Genomic DNA, 22,387 nt, shown 5'->3' with positions numbered 1-22,387 from the left:
GACATTGACATTGACAAGAAGAGGGAAAAAGATTTTTTGAATGTAGATTTTTGGAAGTTTTTGAATTCACGCTCAGATGTGTGATTGTTAAAAAATATTAGCACATTTAATTGAGATTTTTTTTAAAAAGTGTTATCAAAGAAATATTTTTTCTGTGCCTTTTTTCAAGTGACCGTCTTTAACAAAATTGTCCAGTCGTCAAAGAAACGACTGTAAACACAAACAATTTTTGAATTTTTGACGTTTAAACAGACTTTTTTTCAAGAAAAATTAACTGTAAATTGTGAGTAATGGTCTAAATAACGGCAAAGAACGATGTCTGTGTGTTTACGCTCATTTTTGAGGAACAACGTCAGGTCCGTAGTCCAGAATGTTATCACACGATCATTCACAGCTTCCGAAGGAACACGAGCTGCCGGATCACCTCCAATTGGAGCCGGATGTCCTTCCCTAGAAGATGACAAACCGTGCCGTCACAACAGACTCAGAGGCCTCGTCTTGGGCATGTACGAAAATCCCGACGACTTGTTCGATCCCGGAAAACTAACGCCCACTGGAGAAAGGTACAATGCCATGGTGTGCGGCAGGCTGTACGAGCTCATACAGTTTGCGGGAAAACCCCCGAAAAAAGGCCAGGTGAGGGTCTACTTTAATTTGGATGAAGATTTCAGTTGTGTGGCTGTTGTGGGACTAGGACGGGAATGCCAGGGATACGATGTTTTCGAACAAATGGATGAAGGTAAGTTAGTTGATAAAGATGTTTATTAAGCCCTAAAGAAGATCCTATTCTAAAGAACGACGATTTTAACGGGACCAACAGTCATGGGAGATTTTTTTTAATACATACATAGTTCTCAGCCATTTCTCAGCACTACACTGTATTGACGATTTTTGGCTACAGTACGTCAATATGTTTTGTAGCTACGGGGTAGCCGTAAGGGGGGAAACGAAATTCTCTGTTAGCCGCCAATTCATGGGCGTGCGATAAATACGACTTTAGATAACATTACTTACTTATTGCTTAATTTTTCCACGTAAATGAGATATAATCTTTATGAAAATTAAAAAATGAAGAAGAAAAACAATAAAAAATCAATAAAATCACGCAAATATTTTATAGATAACCAGTGCACTGTTCTCCAAGCTTGGTCTATTACCGTTTTAATCGATCTTTCTCGTAAAAAATCAGGGCGATGTCAAGCGATGCGTCTCGTCAATAAAAATTCAACAAATTTGCAAGTAGCCAATGTATACAGGGTGCTACAAATTCGAGGGCCGAGCATTTGGTATTTCGGAAGCCGTAATAGATACGACGATGGTTAAATTGGGACAAAGTTGCTCCTTGAGATGTTCACCAAGATGCCATCAAAAAAGTTTTAAAAATTTCATGGATTGCTGAGTTTTTTGAAAAAAAAGGGATTTTTTTGAAAATCAATTTTATTTTTTTCTGTCGTTACTTTTTAGAAAATCAAAAACTAATTGCACATTCTCATAGCCACTTTATTAGGGTTACCTGATAGTATTTTTAGATTTTCAAATACCTGGGCCATCTTAAAATTTTTAAATACGGACCTGAATTTTTTAGTTCAGGTTTTGAAAGAACTCGGTCTCCTGAGTACAATGATTAATGATATGCCACACTTTATACTTCTTTTATGTTTTGGGTACCTTAACAACAACAAAACTATTTAATTATTATTTAAAATAGTTTCAAGTCCGACTCTGTTTTTTTTTAGATAGGTCAAAATTCTTCTGTTCGTTCAATCTTAGTCTGCGGTTGTTGTTTTATCTATACCGGGTGCGTCTTGAAAGTGATTTAGTTGTGTTCATGGCTAAAACTTTTGATTTTTATATAACATCTCGGTATATTTCTCCTTTATTCAATAGAAACGACACTGTGAGTAGAATGACATATTACATGTCAAGTTTTTACATTTTCGCTCCAAAAAAATATTATATTTTAAATTTCAATCTAGAGTGCCATGGCTCTGTTAAAAACACTAATTTTTAACAAGGAGCCTTGGAAAAATAGATTTGATCGTTTTTTGTGTCTTGTCCTGGCCGGTTAAAAGATGCCCAAATCGTATTTTTAATCCTATCCAGTGGCGGCCCGTCAGGTGAGGCAACTGAGGCGCCGCCTCACCTCGAAATTCTATCTTTTAGTAGTACACAAATTTATTTCCAGCTAATCGTATATTTATATTATAGCAATATTAATATTGAATAATTTTATCAAAATATACCAAGCTTGTTATTTTTCGACCGGTCTAAACCAACCGATCGCGCCATATCGTTTCTGTTTTAACTGGACTACAATGCATCTTTTCGTTCTGCGTTCCTGAGGCATAATTTTTGCCGCCTCTGCCGACCTTTTTTATCAATGAACTAAAACGTCACACATTGAAATCAATGGGTCGGGGAAGCGGAGGGAAAGCGTGAAATTAGCTGCTGTAGAGGCGACAGCCAAATCGCTTAAGTGCAACGCTGTTGCCAGATTCATGAAAAAAAATCCATTCTTTGCAAACTTGATTGTTAAGTTCAAAAATAGTTCGTGCTTGATATGGCTGGATAATGCGATATTATAATGCTCTTTGTAATTAAAATTAATCTACTAATTGATCTTCACGAAATACCCCATCAATAATTATGGAAATAATATCGTATATCGAAAAGAGTGTAGAATAAATTTGAATAATATGAACTCTTGGCATCCACGCAATACTGGTCAAAATAATTAACTTTAGATATTTCGGGGAATTACTAAACGTCACGTCTGTTCGGTCGGTTTGTTTTATGCTTTTGTGAGTAGCAAGTAGTGTGATCTAGCCGTAATTCAGAGTTTAGTGATTTATTTTGTAATAATCAGACTTTAAAATGAATCATGTACATGACATTGTGATGTCCCTTCTAGAAACCCCGTTTTCCAGAAGACAGGAGGATGAAAAGCGAGAGGTCTTATAGGGAAACAGACCTACTCCCCAGATAAGTGTTATAACAAATGATAAAAAGACAAATTAACGATCCCGATTACAAGTGTTCAAGCCGAGCGGGATTTTTCTTGTCTAAGACGGATAAAATCTTACTTAAGAAATACAATGTTACAAGATAGACTTTCTGCTTTGTCTTTATTTTCAATTGAAAAGGCGCTGTTGGTTACCCTTAGTGAGAACGAAGGGAAGTTTTATGATGACATAATTGATAAATTTGCTATTTTTAAAGACTGACGAATAAACTTAACCTACAAGGAATAATTCTTATACAATTACAATTTTTAACTATTTTTTACTTGTTTGTTTCTTATTTATGTCGTCGCGTCGCGCGTCGTAGAGCTTGATGTGACAAATTCCGTCTTACTAACCGAACGAAAACCTCAAATTAGAGCTGTTATATTACGATCATTAGATTAGTTAGCTAATACCTAATATATGTTTAAGTTATATTATTTATACTCTGAAGAAAAAAAAATAAAGAAACAGTTCCGATGATGACTTTTTTAATAAGTTATGCTTACAAACTTATTATTTATTTATTTATTTATTTATTTATTTATTTATTTATTTATTTATTTATTTATTTATTTATTTATTTATTTATTTATTTATTCTACAACACTCTACAGCTTACGCCAATTACAGAGTGGGCTACACACAAAAAAAAATTCAATACAAAATAATTAAATTAAACAAAAAATAACATCAATGAGAAGAAATACATATCAATGAAAAAAAAAACAACAACAATATAAACCAAGAAAAACTACTAAACTGAACTAACAACCGAAACCAAACTGCAGCTGAAAATATCAAAATTACACTGATATAAATTATATGCATCCTGCATACGTTTCAATGGCGAATATTTACTTTCATTTGTGCGCGAGGAGGCCACATAAAATGTAAAGCTATACCGAGAGCTACGTGGGACCAGAAAATTGATTTGACTGAGAACATCCGGACTATCAATTTCATTATGTAATAACTTGTATAAAAATTTCAGCTCTGAATTTGTCCGTCGAACCTCCAAGGAATCTAGAGAATGTTTCTGCAATAAAGAGCTGTGACAGCAGCCAATTTGCGGGTAAACCCCATCAGTTCTTAAACTCAGATATTTCAGAAAACGACGCTGTACCTGCTCGAGAGCATTAATATGTGCCGCATAAAACGGCGACCATACAATTGATGCATACTCTAGCTTTGATCTTACAAAAGCATAATAGAGTAGTTTTAATGTGTTACTATTGCTAAAATCTCTAGTATTACGCACAATAAATCCCAAGGCCTTAAACGAAGATTGAACGACTTCAGATATATGCTGAACGAAAGATAGTTTACTGTCAAATGTGACACCCAAATCTTTAAAAACAGATACTCTACCTATCATCGTATCACCGATAGAATAATTATAAATTTGTGTTTCCGATTTCAAGGTATAAGACATGACTTTACATTTTTCAACGTTCAATGGTAAGTTATTATATGAACACCATGCAACTAATCGATCAACACACCTCTGAAGCCGTTCACAATCATGAGGCGAATCAATGCGGGAAAATATCTTCATGTCGTCTGCATACAGTAAGACACTTAAATCAATTATATCAGTGACACCGTTTTAAAAATGTTAAACAATAACGGTCCCAAAATAGACCCCTGGGGGTACACCCGAAGTAGCGCACAGTTCGACCGAATTCTGGCCACAATACTCCACCCTCAACAATCTGTCTTTTAAATAGGACTCAAACAACATTAATAAGTTAGCTGAAAACCCAATCCGATCCAGATGGTAAAGAAGGATCCCATGGTCAAGTCGGTCAAACGCTTTAGAAAAATCAGTATACACAACGTCGACCTGACTCTTTGTATCAATAGAGTCAGCAATAAATTGTGTAATACTTAAAAGATTAGTTGTCGTCGACCGACCCCTTATAAAACCATGCTGATTTGATGAAATTCTACCTCCCACCTGGAACGCCAATGCGCCATAGAGAGCCATTTCTAAACATTTGGAAAAATTAGAAATTATTGTTACATGTCTATAATTTTCAATATTATTTCTATCGTCCTTTTTAAATACTGGGATGATCTTTGAGGTTTTCCAGATAACAGGAAACGTATTTGTCTTCAGGCACAGATTAAATAATTTCGTTAGTGGGGAAGAAAAAACTATTGCGCAATCTTTCAACAGAAATGAGGGTACTTTATCGGGTCCTACCACTCCGGTGGGCTTCATTTTTTTTAAGCACTGCAAGATATCTCTCTCCGATACCCGATTCAGTGTTATATCACCAAAGGAAGAATTAATTTCAGTGCTACCTTACGAATATGACCGTTACCTGATACAATATAGGACGATCGAAAAAAGTCTGCAAATGCATCTGCTATTGATTTTGTATCATTGAGTTCGACATCATTAAACTTCATTTGTTCAGGAAACGACCGAGACTTACTTTTATTATTTATAAATTGCCAAAACTGCTTGGGGTTAGTAGTTAGACCACCCTCAACGTCTCTACAATATATACTATAGTTTTTACTAATATTTTGCTTAATTTGCGCTCTAAGCTCCTTAAATTTTACCAAGTGAAAATTCTGTTTTGATTGTTTATACGTCTTCCATGTATTATTTTTAAGTTTAATAAGCTTAATTATATCTGAACCATACCACGGAGGATAATTTCTTTTACGTTTGGACGTTTTAGGTACAAACAAATCCAACCCATTATAGATCACCCCATAAAATCGCTCGCAAGCAGCATCCACGTCAGAGATTTCATCCAAGAAATCCCAATTACACTCAGCAAAATAGCCATAAGATCAGGAAAATTGGTTCTTCGAAAATTATAATATGTGTTATCAAATTTCTGAGCATTGGGCTTTCTGGACTGACCGGCTTCCAAAGAAACGATAAGAGCCGGATGGTGGTCGTCTTCAGTCAACAAAATGTCTTGGGCTTTGTTTACTGTGCACTTTAAAGATGGATCTGCAAAAACCAGATCGAGAAATCTGTTATTATAATTAGCTACAGCGTTATATTGAATTAGGTTAAAGAAACTAGCAAAATCCATCAATGAAGAATGTTTTCGTTAGAATTAGATTGATAAACAAAATCAGGTAAATTAAAATCTCCAATAAATAAAATATTAGAATTGTAGAGTGCTTCATATCCGTACATTGTTTCAAAAAGTTGAGTATAATCTGAAATTTTTGCATTAGGTGGAATATATACAATAAAAACACAAAATATAGAGTAGTTTGACGTAATTTTTAAGGCTAAGACGTCAATATTTATTGGAAGTTCGGATAAAACAATCTGTGATACCGAAAATATATTTCGAACTGCTAAGACCACACCACCACCCCTGCTACACGACAATTGCTTATAATTTCGATCTTTCCGGAAAACATTATATCTAGCGTCAAACAACTCCGTATCTAAAATATCTGAGTTTAACCATGATTCACTCAAGGCAATAATATCGAAGTCCGTACACAAAATTGCATTATAAATCTCATTTGTTTTACTTCGCAGGCCTCGCACATTCTGGTAATAGACCGAAATCGTTTTATTTGTATTGTTTTTAATATATTTAGATCTGTTCCTAAGACAAGTATAATTATCAGAATGTACGCGCCGTTCAGACACAGATCTATACTCCGTTTCCCCTATGAAATTCACTAATTGCTACTTAGATGGTAGTATCTCAGATTTAACATTTTCCAAAATTTGCTTGTAAACATAACAATTTCTGTGGTCCCAGGCAGCGTGATTTATGTCGATATTTAATTTTTGTTTCTCTTTTAAATTAAAACAGTTACTACACTTATAATGGATTTTATCAGCTTTACATTCCTTAACTGTGTGCTCCTCAGAGCACAGTGGACAACACTGAGAACTTTTGCAATTTTTAGAAGTATGATTGTAACCATTACATTGAAAACAGCGAGAAATATCTAAGGATTCATAAATAGTACAGGTGTCTAAACCTACGTTTAACTTACCGATCCCTAACATATTCTTGAACGTGACAGAGTCAACCTGCAGTTTGGCTTATATATATGTTTATTACGTTTAGTAGCCCACACTTTTAAAACTTTCAACTGGGCCTGATCGGCAATAAGATGCTTTTGCTGAAAACTAATTAACTTGATGAGGCTGTTCTCTTCATAATGTTTAGAAAGACCAACAATCTTAATCACTGGTTGTGGACCATTTAGTTCTTTTACTTCGTATCTGTCAGACAGCTTCTCTGAGACAAAAGAATGAAATCTTGATGCAACATCGGGATTTGCACTGAGCACATAACCACCATTAGCAACTGGCTTAACTTTCTCAAATGCAATATCAGTAATACTATTTGATTCGATTTTCTGCATTATATCCAACTTGATCACCAAATTCGGTTGGTCCTGATTTCTCGGTTTGACAATAATCTTTCTAGAAGGGATCGACTTAACCATATCTGAATATTTTGGGTAAGTGATCTGTTGTTCATTAGATCCACCTGGTGCAATATCAGCTTTTGAACTAACCGCATTTAGAGTAGAAGTAATAATTTCATTTTTCATTTCGTTCATTTTATCAGCAAAACTCTTCATTAAGTCATCACACTTACTCTGCAACATATCTTTCATTTTAGTTTCAATAACATCAAACTCGAAACTTCTGCATGTACGACACTTCCAGTATATTCCATTATTAGAATTCAAGGTGCTGATCCATTCAGGTGAAACCGACGCACAATCGGCGTGAAATTTTTTCCGGCAAATTCCTCCACACGTTATCATCGGCCTCCTCAGATTATATCTGAGGAGCAAAAAAATCTCTAGCTTATTGTTGCTTCGCTGCTTAAAAAAACAAAAAGAAAATAAACACATAAAAACAAAAAAAGTTCTTATGACATTTTTAGTAGGTTAAACCTTCACACATATTATATCTGAGGAGCAAAAAAAACTAAACTTGTTGCAGCTTAGACCCCCCCCCGTCTTTTTGTTTTCGTCCGCGTTTGCGTCGCCTCATCAGTTCTAATGGTCACGAGCCGCTACTGATCCTATCTCAATATGTTCAAATGGAACAAGGGTGGCTCATTAGCATATTTGGACTGGATTTTTTTACGAATAATTTGGTACCAATTTCGAGTCAAATTGTCGTTATAACACGCATGTTACAATTTCACATAAACCATATGCGAAAATGTCAAAAGTTGACCTACGTCATAAAGTAGAAATATACCGAGGGTGCCATTTAAAAATCAAAAGTTGTAGTAATTTTCGATGAAACAGGAAGTGATCAAAAACAATTGAATGCATCTAAATCCTAATTTATGTCGTATACTAACATACCAAATCTCGTTTTATCATCTAAAAAATAAACAAGTTATATGACTTTTGAGACGCACCCGTCTATATATAGAGTTAGTTATCTATATATATTAAGAAATAGAATTCCAACTTCGGCAGACTCGTTTTTTGCTCTCTCGGCATCTTTGAAAACATTTGTGTTTAGTTGCAAGCAGTTGCACTATTTTTCTATAAGAATTTAAGAAAATTTTCTTTTGATTTTCACAGTCAATTATTTCGTGCCGAATCAGTATATGATCAGATACATTTTTGTCAGCTTCAAAATGTTTCAAAAGGTTCAGCCAGTGTTTGAGATGCATTCCTTTGTCTTGCTCTAATGAGAAAATACTATGATTCTGCTATTTTCCGTGTATTACTACATATTCAATCCGGAACAATCAAAACTACCAAAAGATTGATATCTTTTCCCACTACTATTAATAAATTAATTTAATTAATGAAGCACACTTACAAGCTTTTTTTCATAATAAGAATATCGGGATCCTCTTCCGCTTCTTGCGAATGAATACTTGCCTCATAATTTTAGGGCATATCAGCCATTAATAACAAATCAAGGATGTGGGTAGTAGAAAAAGTGCGATTTGGAGCTTAGTCAGTCCAAAACTGTCAATTTTGCTGGCTCTTGACGCAAAACAGTTTGTTTAGAGAATATTTATAAAAACAAGAATTATAGAAAGAAGGATTATTTACAAAAAGTTGAGTGAACTTTTGAGTTTGAGTTATAAGTAAAATACCACGAACAAGTCAGCTTTATATTTTTTTATTTTATTCTGTTTAAGATTCTCCCTAGAAAATGAATTCGCAAATCCCAGTTTCGAATAGAGCACCCAAAAAAACATACAGAATAGAAGAAATCATAACTATCCCAAAACTTTCGTGCTAAGGTTTTTTGAGCATAATAAGTCTAGACTATAGTAGTGTTTCTAATGTTTAGTCAGATATTTTCCCTATATGGTGTGGTAATATTTTAATGTGAATAAAATTGATAGTACCGATTTACTATTTGTTTAGATTAGTGTTTTTAAATATTTTAGTATATATCTGTCACAGCGCCCCTAGCACCAGGCGCCCCGGGCGGCCGCCCGGGTCTCCCGGCCATTCCGCCGGCCCTGGTGCTAATTAACATTGAATAAGGAAAATCGGGCCAATTGAAAGATTCAAATAAATAATATCCACGTGAGCAATTTAAAGATATTATTTTTAACTTTTTAGCCGACCATACCAACAGGTATGGTAGGCCATTAAGATTGGCCAAAAAAATAATTAATTTCACTCGAAATGAGTTATTTGGGTCATAAATGACCTAAATACAAAATATTTTCATGGTGTGTGTCCGTTTGTCCGTCTGTCTGTAACACGATAACTCAAAAACCGCTAAACCGATTTTAACCAAATTTGGCACAAAAATACTGTGGCACCCGAGAATCTGGCCATTAGTTTTTGGTGGGGGTGGGGGGTTGGTAAGGGGGTATGGGAGGGGGTTAAAAATTTAAAAAAAATCGTAATTCCAAAATTACAGTAGCTAGTGAAACGCGGTTTTCAACTTAAGATTAGGAATAATATTTGCAACAAAATTTGTAATAACATCAAAATCAGAGTCGCAGTTTTTGAGATATTCTGTGTTTCCGTAGTCGTTCGTTTCCGTGTTGAGAACTCCAAACTCCCATCGGACGCGACCCCAGGTGGCGGATAGGGGAAATAACCGCAGACCAAAATTGGAAAAATTCCTTTACTTTGAAACTAAAAGAACTGCATACCAACTTTTTATTAACATATCACATAACGTATGGGCGGCTGCGGCTATACGTGCCTCCCGTGTACGATCTAATAACATGCATAATATTAATCGTAGTTATTATAAATAAATCAACTTCTACAAACCATTATCTAATGCTCTACATGTTCGAAAGGGTTACCACCCTCCCTATTGCACAAATTTATTTCTCGTTCAATTTTATTTAAAATTCTTTGAACATATCTTCTTCTTGTATTTCTGAATGCATTTTGTACTCTTTATTGTAAATGTTGAAATGTGATTCCACTTTTACAAATGACGTTGCAAAGTAATGCAATCTTGAAATTCCTTTCATAGGCACAGATGCCAGTAGATGTACTTTCAGTGATTCTTGAATGATTAAGCTTGATTTTCATGCATCCGTTATACGTTGATACGATGCACAGTGCTTCGTCCCATGGACAAAAATAAAAAAATAAGTTAAAATTTACTAATATCTAAATATATAATTTTATACTTATAGCAATGTTCAACCATCCTGTATATTATTTTTCATAAACAGCGTTTTTGTTAGCAAATATTTTCACTAAAAATAAATTTTGCGATCATTATCTCATCAGTGAAAAGAATAACATTCATAGTAGTTCTGTATATTATGGAGTTAAACGGGTACGTACTTAATTGAAAGCCACTATGGATATTGTTAAACAAGGTATGTACTTTAAATTTATTTCTAAACAAGTTCGTGATTGTTTAGTTTTTATTTATTTTTTAAGATGATTCTTAAATGGGTATAAAAATTTTTAAGTTTTCAAACTTCAAAAAGATATTTAAAAAAAAACATATCAAAACATATCGTATTTATTGAATATTTTTGTTGCCATATTCATACACTTTTAATTTTTGTATAGTTCACCTGCGTCTGCTTGCGACGAACTTTATTTTATAATACTTTCCAGATGGAGTAAAATTGATAAGCAATGCCGATCTGGCTAATACTTGGCTTGATCATAAGGACAAGAACTCAAAATTATTTGTATTTCAAAAAATATGTTCTTATTAGATATTGATGAACCTTCCAGTCAAATGAGGCACCACTTGTGACTGAAAAAGTCCACTATGTTGGAGCGAAACGTCGCATAAAAAAAGTGTCCACCTTTCAATTTATTATAAAATCTCATACCCAAGAAAAGGAAAAAATAATATATGGACATGGTCTATTAAAGAGGTAACTATTAACATCCGAACCCCTCATACCGACAAAATGAACAGTAACAACGCGAAAAAGTAACATATTAGAAAATGATGTACAGAAATATCTTATATGTGAGGATACTTCATCTACCTGTGATTTGGATACTATAAATTTGGAAGATTCTGTCAGCAGTGATTCTCCTGAATCAGAGTAGTTACGGTCTATGCATTTTGTTGTCCTAAAGTAAATTTATAGTATCTTAAGTTTTTTTTAATTAAATATAACATTAATGTTTCTTTTTCATTAAAGAAAAACATTTTTATCTTATATTAGGCTTATATTGTAGGAATCATGTTCTAATGTTATTTCAATTCTTTTTTATCACAGGAATTTATTTAATACTTACACCGTTTTCATACTATAACTTATTATTTGCTTAGATGGAACACAGCTCCAACATTATTATTATTTATAATTTTTTTTTTCATAAACGTGGGACTAAGAACATCATTATTTAGTACAATGAGAGTACTCATTATTTGTGTCAAATAAACCTAGTTTGAATAAATTGCTTACAATAGAAGAGAAGTTTTGGATTTTTGTCCTCTAGAGCCATATGTTCGAAGCACTGTGCGATGGTCCGACGGTGCTCTGATTGGTCATAGCGTTTTCGCGCAACTTCTCATCCGTAAATATTTTACTTCAGCCCGCCAACGGACCCGTGCATACGATAACGAACACTTTTTTGACAAATTTAATCTAACCTTAATAAAAATAAAATATAATAATATATATATATATAAAAGTAAAATAGCAAAATCGTTTGGAAACGAAAATATAAAATACATACATACATATACATACAGCTGTTACTCGCTGACGAGTATTCAACACACATAAAGAAAATGGTCACGCAAGGCGTTTTCTTTCATGAGCTTTTCTGTGACTGAAAAGCCCGATACGTGATGTTATCTGCCTACCGCACTCCGGACATTCAAAAATCTCATTGCTTTGTTGTCTCTTTACTTTTTGGTTGCCGCTGTTAACTGAGTTACTTCTCCATTGAGTTCTATTATGAGCTGCTTTTTCCCACTCATTCTGCATGTTAATTCTCTTTAAATTTTTGTGGAAAATGTCCTTGTATCTTTTCAGTTGTCCACCCTTTTACCATCTACAAGCTCACCGTAAAGCAGAGATTTTGGTATGCGGTTTTCTTGCATTCTGCATACGTGACCAGCCCATCTTAAGCGGGATTTTGTGACCATGACTCCAATACTCTCGCAGTTAGATTTTTCAAGGACCGATACGTTTGAGACATGATGGAACCACCGGACTCTTAAGAGTTGTCTAAGGTGTCTCTGTTGCAACTTGTTCAATGCGTTCATGTGTCGGCGGTAAGGCACCCAGGTTTCGCTCCCATATATCATGGTGGGGATTATAATTGCTCGGTATACTGCAAGTTTTGTTTTTGTACTCAAGTCATGATTGTAGAAAACCCTGTCTTTTAATTTCCAGAATGCTCTTGAGGCGCTACTAATCCTGTGCTGAATTTCAGAGTCAATATTGGCCTTTTCCGAAATCAAACTGCCAAGGTAATTGAATTCCGCCACATATTCGAATAGTTCTTCTCCGATTTTTATAGCATTGTTGTGATCTTCCGGGGGAGTGCACATGATTTTAGTTTTGCCGATGTTCAGCTTAAGGCCCAAAGCCTCGTATGCCCAGGTATATGTGTTCAACATTTCTTGTAATTGTTGTACCGTGTTTGCAACTAGAGCGCAGTCGTCAGCGTATTGAAGTTCTGTGATAAATTTTGTACGTGTTTTTGCCCTGAGTCTTTTTATGTTGAACAGACCGCCGTCATATCTGTATCTAATGTCCAATCCTCTCTCCTGCAGTTTGCTGTCCACTATAATGGAGAGCGCTGCCATGAATATGTTGAATAGGAGAGGCGCTAAGACACATCCCTGCCTAACTCCTGTATTTGTTAGGAATGGGTCGCTCAGTGATCCATGATGTGACACTCTTGACTTGTTGTTGTTATGGAGGCTTTTACACACTGTAAGAAATTTGTTGGGTACACCGAACTTTTCCATAATTGCCCAAAGCGCATCTCTGTTCACAGAGTCGAAGGCTTTGTTAGATCGATGAATGCAACATAAAGTTTAGACTGCTGCTCTTTTACTTTTTCCTGTAGTTGACGGATGGAAAATATGGAATCGACGGTGCCGCGGTTGGTACGAAAACCCGTTTGCGATTCTGGAAGAATTTTTTCTATATGTGGGTGCAGGCGGTTTGACATTATTTTTGCAAGAATTTTTCCGCCGATAGCCAATAGCGAAATTCCCCGGTAATTTCCGCAGTCTGATGCACTTCCTGAAAATATAAAATAACACCAACGAACAAATCCGATTAACGGAGGCATGAAAATGCAATAAATTTAAAAACTGCGTTATTTTCTAACCAATCAAAGTCTTTAAATTCTACCAATAAAGTTAATATCGTATCAACGTATCGTCGGACAACGGATGCATGAAAATCAAGCTTTATACCTTCAAAATAAAACGTGAAAAAAGTTTAATACTGCAAGACTGTTAATAAACACTAGTTAATAAATAATTTTATGCAACAACGAAGAAACTTATTATCAATCCAAAGAAAGCGCAGCGATTTTAATGCAAATTAATATATTTTTTCTAGGAAAAGAAGCGATTAGAGAAGCTTCCGCTCAAGGCGCCAAGGCCGTGCAAAAGATGAACGCTCAGAAGGTGTACGTGGAAAGTTTCGGACATGCCGAATCCGCGGCGGAGGGATCCGCCCTCGGCGTGTGGCTGTACCAGGAGAAGAAGATGAAGAAGAATCAAATGTTCATTCCCCAATTGGAGCTGTACGACGACTGCGACTGGACCGGCTGGCAAATCGGATTGCAGAAAGCCGCAGCTCAGAACTTGGCCAGACAATTGATGGACACTCCGGCTAACTTGATGACGCCCACTTCTTTCGCTCAGAATGCTGTGGAAGTAAGAAAGTTTATGCTTATTATACTTTCTGATACTTTTTGAAGTGAAACTTTTTTACGCGCGCTGGGAGCAGAAAGTCAAGGCAATATCCACATACACTATCGGACAAAAGTAGAGCAACACTTCGAGAAATATTATTTGCAAATCGCGAATTTTCAATTATACATGCATGATAATGTATACAAATACAATAAATTTAAAAACTACGAAGTAGGCTATGAGTATCCATGACAGCAAGAATTTTTACTAACAAAACAAATGAATTTATTTTGACATTTAGTTTTAAATGCTTAATAGTAACGCGTCAAAAGTAGAGCAACATAATTATGTAATTCCAAAGAAGCCAAAATATTTGTTTATTTTATGTTTTTTTTAAACATTTCTGTGCTGGATTAGTCATGCCAAGAGGAATTCTAATTTCAAAAGACTTGAAGCAAAGAGTTGTGAATGCATTCATGGATGGTAACAAACAAGCCGATATTTCAAGATAGTTTGTGTTACCCCGGTACAGTGTATCTAAAATAATTTCATCGTATAATGACAGGGGACACTTAGAAAAGCTGCCAAAATCGGGAAGGCCAAAGAAAACAACAGTAATGACCGACAGGTGCATCAAAATGAGCCTTGGAAGTCCGCACCTAGAATTATTGCCGAAATTCCAGAAATTACGGTTGGTATACGAACAGTAGAAAGAAGATTAGTAGATGCAAAGTTATTTAGTAGACGTCCACTAAAAATCCGTTAGTTTCGGAAAGAAATAGAGCAGCAAGGTTGGCATTGGCAGGTCAGTATCATAGATAAAAGACTTATACTATTAAATAGATAGGCAACTTATAATACATTTCAATTTTATTATACAAGGGCGCCTCTGGTAGATGGAGGAAGAAATACTAATGGAAGAGAGGGGTGCGGGGAAGGGAGGTTGTTTTAGTTAATTTAAAATAAATTTAGACATACATGTAAGAACACTTTGTGTGCTTTTAATTAGGTCGAACATATTATAAACGATAAATCAACTGAATTAAAAGCATACAAAGTGTTCTTATATGTCGGATATTAATTAAAAAATATATTAAAAAGACTAGAAATAGTATATATTAAGTTGTTACAGTTATAATTTAATCTTTGGCGGTTTTCAGCAAATAGCAGGCAATTTTACATAATTTTCCTCCCTTTGAAGTGAATTGGAAACGGCTATATAATTTTGGTGTAGGCAAGATTCCCAGTTTGTTTCCGTTTGAGACCTGAAATAATAAAAACAAATTAAATTAGATGTAATCATCTGCTGATCATGCTAATATAACACAACGCGCGTCCTTAATTCCTTACATGCACCGTAATAAAATTAAATAACTGCTCAGCAGGTGGCATTTATTAGCAGTACTAATTTAAAAAATCTATAACTGTAAGTAGATATGTTTAATTTACTTACCATTGGATCCTTCGGAAACCAGGTGTACAACAATTAAACTCCATGATAAAAAATAATTAAGAGTCTATACAAAACACAAATTGTCCCACCATTTTTAAAAAACATTGTCTAAAACAGAATACTGGCAAAAACTCTGAAGGAATTTAATTTTACAATAAATCGACAAATCAAAACGAAATCAAACCGTAAAATCACAACAAAAGCGTCTCTGAGTGACAGTTAAAAATCAAATTTTATTATTGTCAGATATTGACATTTGCATTGTTAATATTGACAGTTTTAATATTTTGCGCCTCTGCATCTTGGAGGAACAACTATTTTTAATGAACCGTCATTTCCATTTAAGTTTCTCAGACATGGTCAGTATTTAAACTGGACCGTCAATGAGTGGAAAAAAGTTCTGTTCAGTGATGAAACGCGCTACAAAATATTCAATTCTGATGGAATGAGACGTGTGAGGCGACCAATCAATACAAGGTTTAATCCTAAATACGTAACACCTACCATTAAAGACGGTAAATGCAGTGTATTTTTATGGGGTTGTTCCTCATGGAATGGGATAGGCCCTATACACTTTATTAATGACAGGATGGACCGATTTGTTTATAGGGATATCATCCAGAATGTTATTCTTCCTTATGCAGAATGGGAAATGCCACTGCGTTTTATTTTCCAACAAGACAACGATCCAAAACACTCTTCATAAGTTGTTCAACAGTGGTTTCTTCAAATGGCCAGCACAATTCCCAGACCTTAAACCCATTGAAAATCTCTGGGAAGAAGTAGAACGTCGTATTCGTACCCAAATGTTTCCAAATAAACAATCCTTGATAGATAAAATTAATTGAAGTTCCTGAAAATGTCATTCAGAAGTTGATTGCTTCAATGCCGAGCCGTTGTCAGCAAGTTATTAATAATAATGGATATTCTATCAATTACTAATGTATTACTTTCAATTATTATTGTTCTTAAACGTGTTAAATATTTTTTGTTGAAATAAGACACAATAAAATTTGTTGAATACAATTTGTTGCTCTACTTTTGTCGCCCCCATTCTCATCAATTTTTATAATCATTATTATTTATAATAATAGCTCCCGTATATAGCATTTAACGCCTTGGGAGTAGCAAGGTACAGCTTGCTATACTAGAGCCGTTCGGTATACAAGGAAGGTAATGTGGCTAGCACTACGCTTCAACCGCCTATTATTACCTCAGGATTGTGAATCCCAAGTACTCATTTAAGGCTGAGTCGACCTAGGTACCCAAACTATTTTTATTTTAATAAAAATAGTCGGCTGATGAAATGCCGGGTGTGGGAATCGAACCCACACCTTGAGATTGGTAGACGAGAGCCTGTACCTCAGCGCCACCGGGCACCTATCATTATTATTTACCATTCTTAAACTGATTAAAAGTACATCAATTTTGTAAACTATTACTTTTAGTGTAAGGATAGTGTGTTAGTAAACATAGCCGAAAATCACAACCTAATAATTTTTTTTATTCAAACATGAATAAAAATGAACTTTGTTGCTCTACTTTTGTCCGATAGTGTACAATGTTGTGTTTTGATTAATATGAATTAATAACTTAGGTGTTGTGTAAATCTGGTGTCAACGTTGAAGTAAAAGTTCGTGGTTGGGCCGAAACTCAGAAGATGTACGCTTTCCTGGCCGTGGCGCAAGGTTCCTGTGAACCCCCCATATTCCTGGAACTCAGTTACTATGGGGCATCCAGAGACGAACGTCCTGTGGTATGTCTATAACATTAACTTTAAAATAATTGTAATGCTTCGTTAGGAGGTCGTTTTCGAGCGACTAACATCTAAAATACGGATATTTTTCAGGTATTAGTCGGTAAAGGTATTACCTACAATAGTGGCGGACTCTGTATTAAACCCAGCAACAAGCAAAGGTTCATGAGAGGCGACATGGGGGGAGCCGCGTGCGTTGTCGCTGCATGTCGCGCCGTTGCCGGTTTGCAGCTGCCCATCAACGTGCGCGCGCTGGTAAGTGATGCGTTAATGCCCACTTGCACCGTCTGTATAATCTTTGTTTAAAGGCTAAACAATGATTAACTATAATAAAATATTATACAGTTAATCACTGTTTAGCCTTTAAACGAAGTTTATACAAACGGTGCAAGTGGGCATAAATCGTCTTTATTGAAAAATGTCGCGTCGTGTTACATAGATACTTAGGAACAACACAACATTTTGGTTTGTATTTTTGTTCTTTGCAGATTCCTCTTTGTGAAAATATGCCCGGTTGCGCTGCCATGAGACCTGGAGATATCGTTAAGGCTATGAATGGTAAAAGCATCAAGATTGAATCTACAGACACCGCTGGTCGGTTGTGTCTGGCGGATGCCCTTGTCTACGCTCAGAACTTTTGGCCCAGGTAATGCAAAGTGCAGAAATAATTAAGCTTAATGAAAAAAAGTATTTAAAAAATTTACATTATTGACTTCTTAGAATATTGAATACATTTTTGTGTTTTATATCATACATATTTCTTTATTTTCCTCTTCTTTTTCTCTCACCAATTTCCCTCATCTATATTTGTCTTTGTGTCAGTTGTGGTTGTAAATAAAATAGTATACAAACGTCAAAGGAAAATTCTCATTATTGTCTCGACATTTTGTTAATCTCTCGACATTGTACTACTTTAGTAGGCTCATAATACATTAAGTTTCACTCTAATGAAATTTTTGTTTTTGTGAGCTTTGTTAATACAATCAAATTATACAGAATCATTATGTTTTTAAATTATATCAATAATAAAATTATTTATTTTTAAATTCAAATTTGGATAAGAACATTCATATCGTAAAGTGATAAATTATGCGCAATATGCAATGTGTTTCAAATTATGCATATAGGTTTCAAAGTTTGAAACATCTTGTAGAATAGAAAAATAAAGTGTATTGAATGTTCAGCCATTGTTCACCGCTACGTCATATATTATCGAATTCTCTCAATCACTTGATAATCAGATGAAATAGATTGGTGACGTTATTACGGCATTTCGTAAATTATTATTGCGTATTCTTTTTAGTAATTGTTATTATCATTTAATTTGGGGTTATAATTTTATAGACGGATATCGATCAATGCCAAAATTTCCTTTTACAAATTGTCATTGTCATGCGATTTGGGGTTATAATTTTATTGACGGACATCGATCAATGTCAAAATTAAAAATCGATTGTTGCTGTCAAACAAAATTCAATTTTTTTTATTGCAAAAATGTCTTAAAGATCTAATCAAAATGAACAAGAGGTCACTGCTAAGCTTATAAGTTATTTTTCTCGAGAAAGACACGCTGTAGAACACTCTTGCCCGTGGACGCCCGCGGACGAAATGAGGTCTACGTATAACGTAGATGAGGTAAGCACAATGCAAAGGTGTAATATTCCGATGTAAAATACAAATTGATAGTTTTTTTTAAATAATATAGCGAGTTGCTGATGCTTTAGAAATAGGAATTTCAACGGTCTAAAGGATTGGAACTAAAGAGATCGTAAGTGATAAAGAGTTTAAGAAAAAAATAATAAATGTCGAAACAAAAACGGAACTCGTTTAATCAATAATATAGGAACGTACCTCGTACCATAGATAAAGGAAATAAATTTAGATTGGAATGCCCGTCAAAATTTTGGGTCGAGAAATTGTTTTGGGTTGCGACCGTTGTACGCGATCTGGCGCTGCTATAGCGGTTGCTAAGAACAACTGCAAACAAAAAAAGAAATAATTTTCTCTTGCCCATATCTCTTCTCAAACATAAAATCTTTCAAAATCTAAACCGCTCTCATTGAAAAAATTTCGAAAATGTTTAAAGCGTCCATTTTCAAAGTAATTATTGCTATTTTGTGAGTTTAATTTAAGTTTTATTTACTCAAACCTCAAACCCGTGATAATTGTGAAAAAGTCGCATTAAAAATTTAAAAAGCTGTGCTGTGAACTGTGAACTGCAAAACCCATCGTGGATCATGGCATAACGTCGGTTTCCAATATTTCATTGACAGGTATTTCACATACCTGTCCCTATATAAAATAAAGTTTCTTGTATGCAACACACTGTATTTTATTTATAAAATTAAAAGAAAATAATAAATTTGAATAAATAATATTTGGCAACATAATTCCGGAAAAAGCTGAACCGATCCGAAATTATCAAAAGCTTTGGGTCGCGACCGTTGCAAGAATAGCGCCAAATAGTGTTTACATTGTCCTTATGAGCGCTTTCCAATCTAAACTTGTTTCATTAATCTATGGAATGTGCTTAAAATTTTCTAAATCATATAGCTTCATTCAGAACCTCCAAATTAGTGGTTTCAATTACACTTTATACTTTTTAGTTTACGATCATTCACAATGTCTAAAAAATACAATTAAAATTAATAAAATATCCTAGCAACAGTTTGCGGTAGTCTGATGTATCCATAGAGAAAGCATAATATTTAGCTTATAAAACAATAAACTTTTGATTTCTAACCAAAATTTTTCTTGACAGGTGATAATCAAAGGCTAAAATGACATTCCTCGCAAATTTTGAAGTATAATTAGTGGAAAAGTCAAAAGTTTGTTAACTTTTTCCAATAATTGAAAATTACTACCACTAATTATGACGTTCTGAATGCTTACATTAAAATTTGGTGAACAAACTTCTACGGCTAATTGAAACTACTAATTTATTCCACTGATTTCGAGGTTCTGAATGAAGCTTATGAACTGATCCCAGACACAACCTAAGTCATATTTGACAAATAATGATGACGTAACGGTGGACAATGGCTGAACAGTCCTTTTAATAAAGAATTTAAAAAGTATTTTTTCACCAAGATTCAGCGTTGTTTCTAGACAGTTTGTTTGTAGAAGACCTTCCTCGATCTTTCTTTTCTACTCGATGTGTAATAGTGTACTATTACTAGTTTTTTTATATTCAGAGTTTTAGCGTAATATTTTCTCGTTTCTGAACAATTATACACCGGAACACTATTTTTTCCAGGTTCATTGTTGACGTAGGCACCATGACCAACGACATGAAACACTCCCTCGGAGCCTCTGCCAGCGGAGTCTTCTCCAACTCGGAAGCGCTGTGGGAGTACATGCTGGCCGCGTCCATGCACACCGGCGATCGCGTGTGGCGTTTCCCCCTGTGGGAGCACTTCACCAAGCTGGTGGCCCACCACCACGCGGTGGACGTGAAAACGTACGGCCGCGGTGGTAGGCCGCGTTGCGGCGAGGCCTGCAAGGTGGCCGCGTTCCTGAACGAGTTCGTGCCTTGCGGCGATTGGCTGCACATGGACACCTACGGCGTGATGAATACCGACGGCAAGGACTACGCGTACTTGAGGAGGGGAATGTCGGGTAGACCGACCAGGACTCTGGTGGAGTTCTTGTCGCAGCTGGTGTGCCATAGGGAGTGAAATACTGGTGGATGAAAGAGTGATGGTTGAGTTTGTACTTTTTTTATATATTGTATATATTTTTTTCATTGATTTTGTAATTTATGTGTTTTTTTTGTATAAATAAAAAATATTTTTTTGAACGATGTTTTGATTGCTTTAGTTGATAAACCATTATACCACTTTGAATAAGAAGATTAAGGAAGGTGCATATCAAAAATCATAGATCGAACACGACGGGTTCCTAAAATGGCCGACTTAAATTCCGGCTTATCAGTGCCGTTCTAATTTTATTGAAAACGTGTAAAAATATGATGTGGGTAGACACAATAATTCGTTGTTTTATTTTACGTAAGTCAAATTAACGTATCTAAGGCTGTATTCCGTTGCAAAACCAGGCGAACCAGACCGGTAAAATACGGTAAAGAGCGGTTCCTGAAAAATATCGGTTTGATACCATGGTACAAAGAATACAAGGTATGATATTGCGCAGGTTGGTCGCTACGTCACAGGTGATAACAGGCGCTATTGGTCAGCACGCTCCGCGCGCCAGTTCAAATCGCCAAGGTATTGTTATAAACCTGTTTTTTTGTTTATATACCGTCATTGAATTGTCGCTAAGCAAGTTACTGTGGAGCAGTGCGTAAGGAGTTGGGCTAGGAAGCGAGAGACCGGAGTTCGAATCTCGGCGGGACATAAGTTTTTTTTTAAATACTGTTGTATTCTATAGTTTATTTTTGTAGTATAAAAGAAAGAACTATTTATTCTGTTATTTTTTAATCTGCGGTATTAATATAAATTGATTGTTGGTACAATACCTCATTTAATATAAAATAATATTCTACTTTTTGAAATGTATCTGGCCCTAATTGTACCTAAAAGTAATATATTTTTACAGTGATATACCATATTGTAAACTATTGAATATTTCAATCACTTAAAAAGTTAATTTGCATTGAATAATTGCCTACAATCAAAGGAAATTTGAGCTATATAATCCTTGATGGGTATATTCTGGGTATGCAAATACTTTTTTTAATACCTCTAAATTTTGGGTTTCGTTCAACCGATTTATTCTCAAAACCAGAAACATCTACATATAAAAAGAAGCACAGGTCACTAATTATAATAAACTTCACCCTTGGAATTACTTCTATCACAATTACAATACATTCATCTGCATTGGCATTTTCTACTTTTCGATGGGAAACAATATAATTCCCAACATTTTAAATG

The 22,387-nt window shown here is 34.9% G+C and overlaps 1 protein-coding gene across 1 annotated transcript; it reads left to right on the top strand.

The window, feature by feature from the left end:
• Positions 1 to 197: 197 nt before the first annotated feature.
• LOC115877869 (cytosol aminopeptidase-like) lies at positions 198 to 21,235 on the top strand. Its single transcript, XM_030894215.1, has 6 exons — positions 198 to 739; positions 13,988 to 14,307; positions 17,337 to 17,495; positions 17,589 to 17,750; positions 17,984 to 18,141; positions 20,752 to 21,235. The coding sequence occupies exons 1-6, from the start codon at positions 316 to 318 to the stop codon at positions 21,170 to 21,172; spliced, it is 1,644 nt and encodes a 547-aa protein (XP_030750075.1). The 5' UTR covers positions 198 to 315; the 3' UTR covers positions 21,173 to 21,235.
• Positions 21,236 to 22,387: the final 1,152 nt, after the last annotated feature.

The sequence above is a fragment of the Sitophilus oryzae genome, unplaced genomic scaffold (assembly GCF_002938485.1).
Source record: "Sitophilus oryzae breed Bouriz unplaced genomic scaffold, Soryzae_2.0 scaffold_1499_pilon_pilon, whole genome shotgun sequence".
NCBI classification, from domain to species: Eukaryota; Metazoa; Arthropoda; class Insecta; order Coleoptera; family Curculionidae; genus Sitophilus; species Sitophilus oryzae.
This window is presented reverse-complemented; position numbering and strand designations above follow the sequence as displayed.

Bases quoted from the DNA above. Each gene is read 5' to 3' on its own strand.
- LOC115877869 (XM_030894215.1), top strand. From the start codon at position 316: ATGTCTGTGTGTTTACGCTCATTTTTGAGGAACAACGTCAGGTCCGTA. The intron at 740-13,987 runs GTAAGTTAGTTG...TATTTTTTCTAG, and splicing joins TTTCGAACAAATGGATGAAG to GAAAAGAAGCGATTAGAGAA. The intron at 18,142-20,751 runs GTAATGCAAAGT...TATTTTTTCCAG, and splicing joins GCTCAGAACTTTTGGCCCAG to GTTCATTGTTGACGTAGGCA.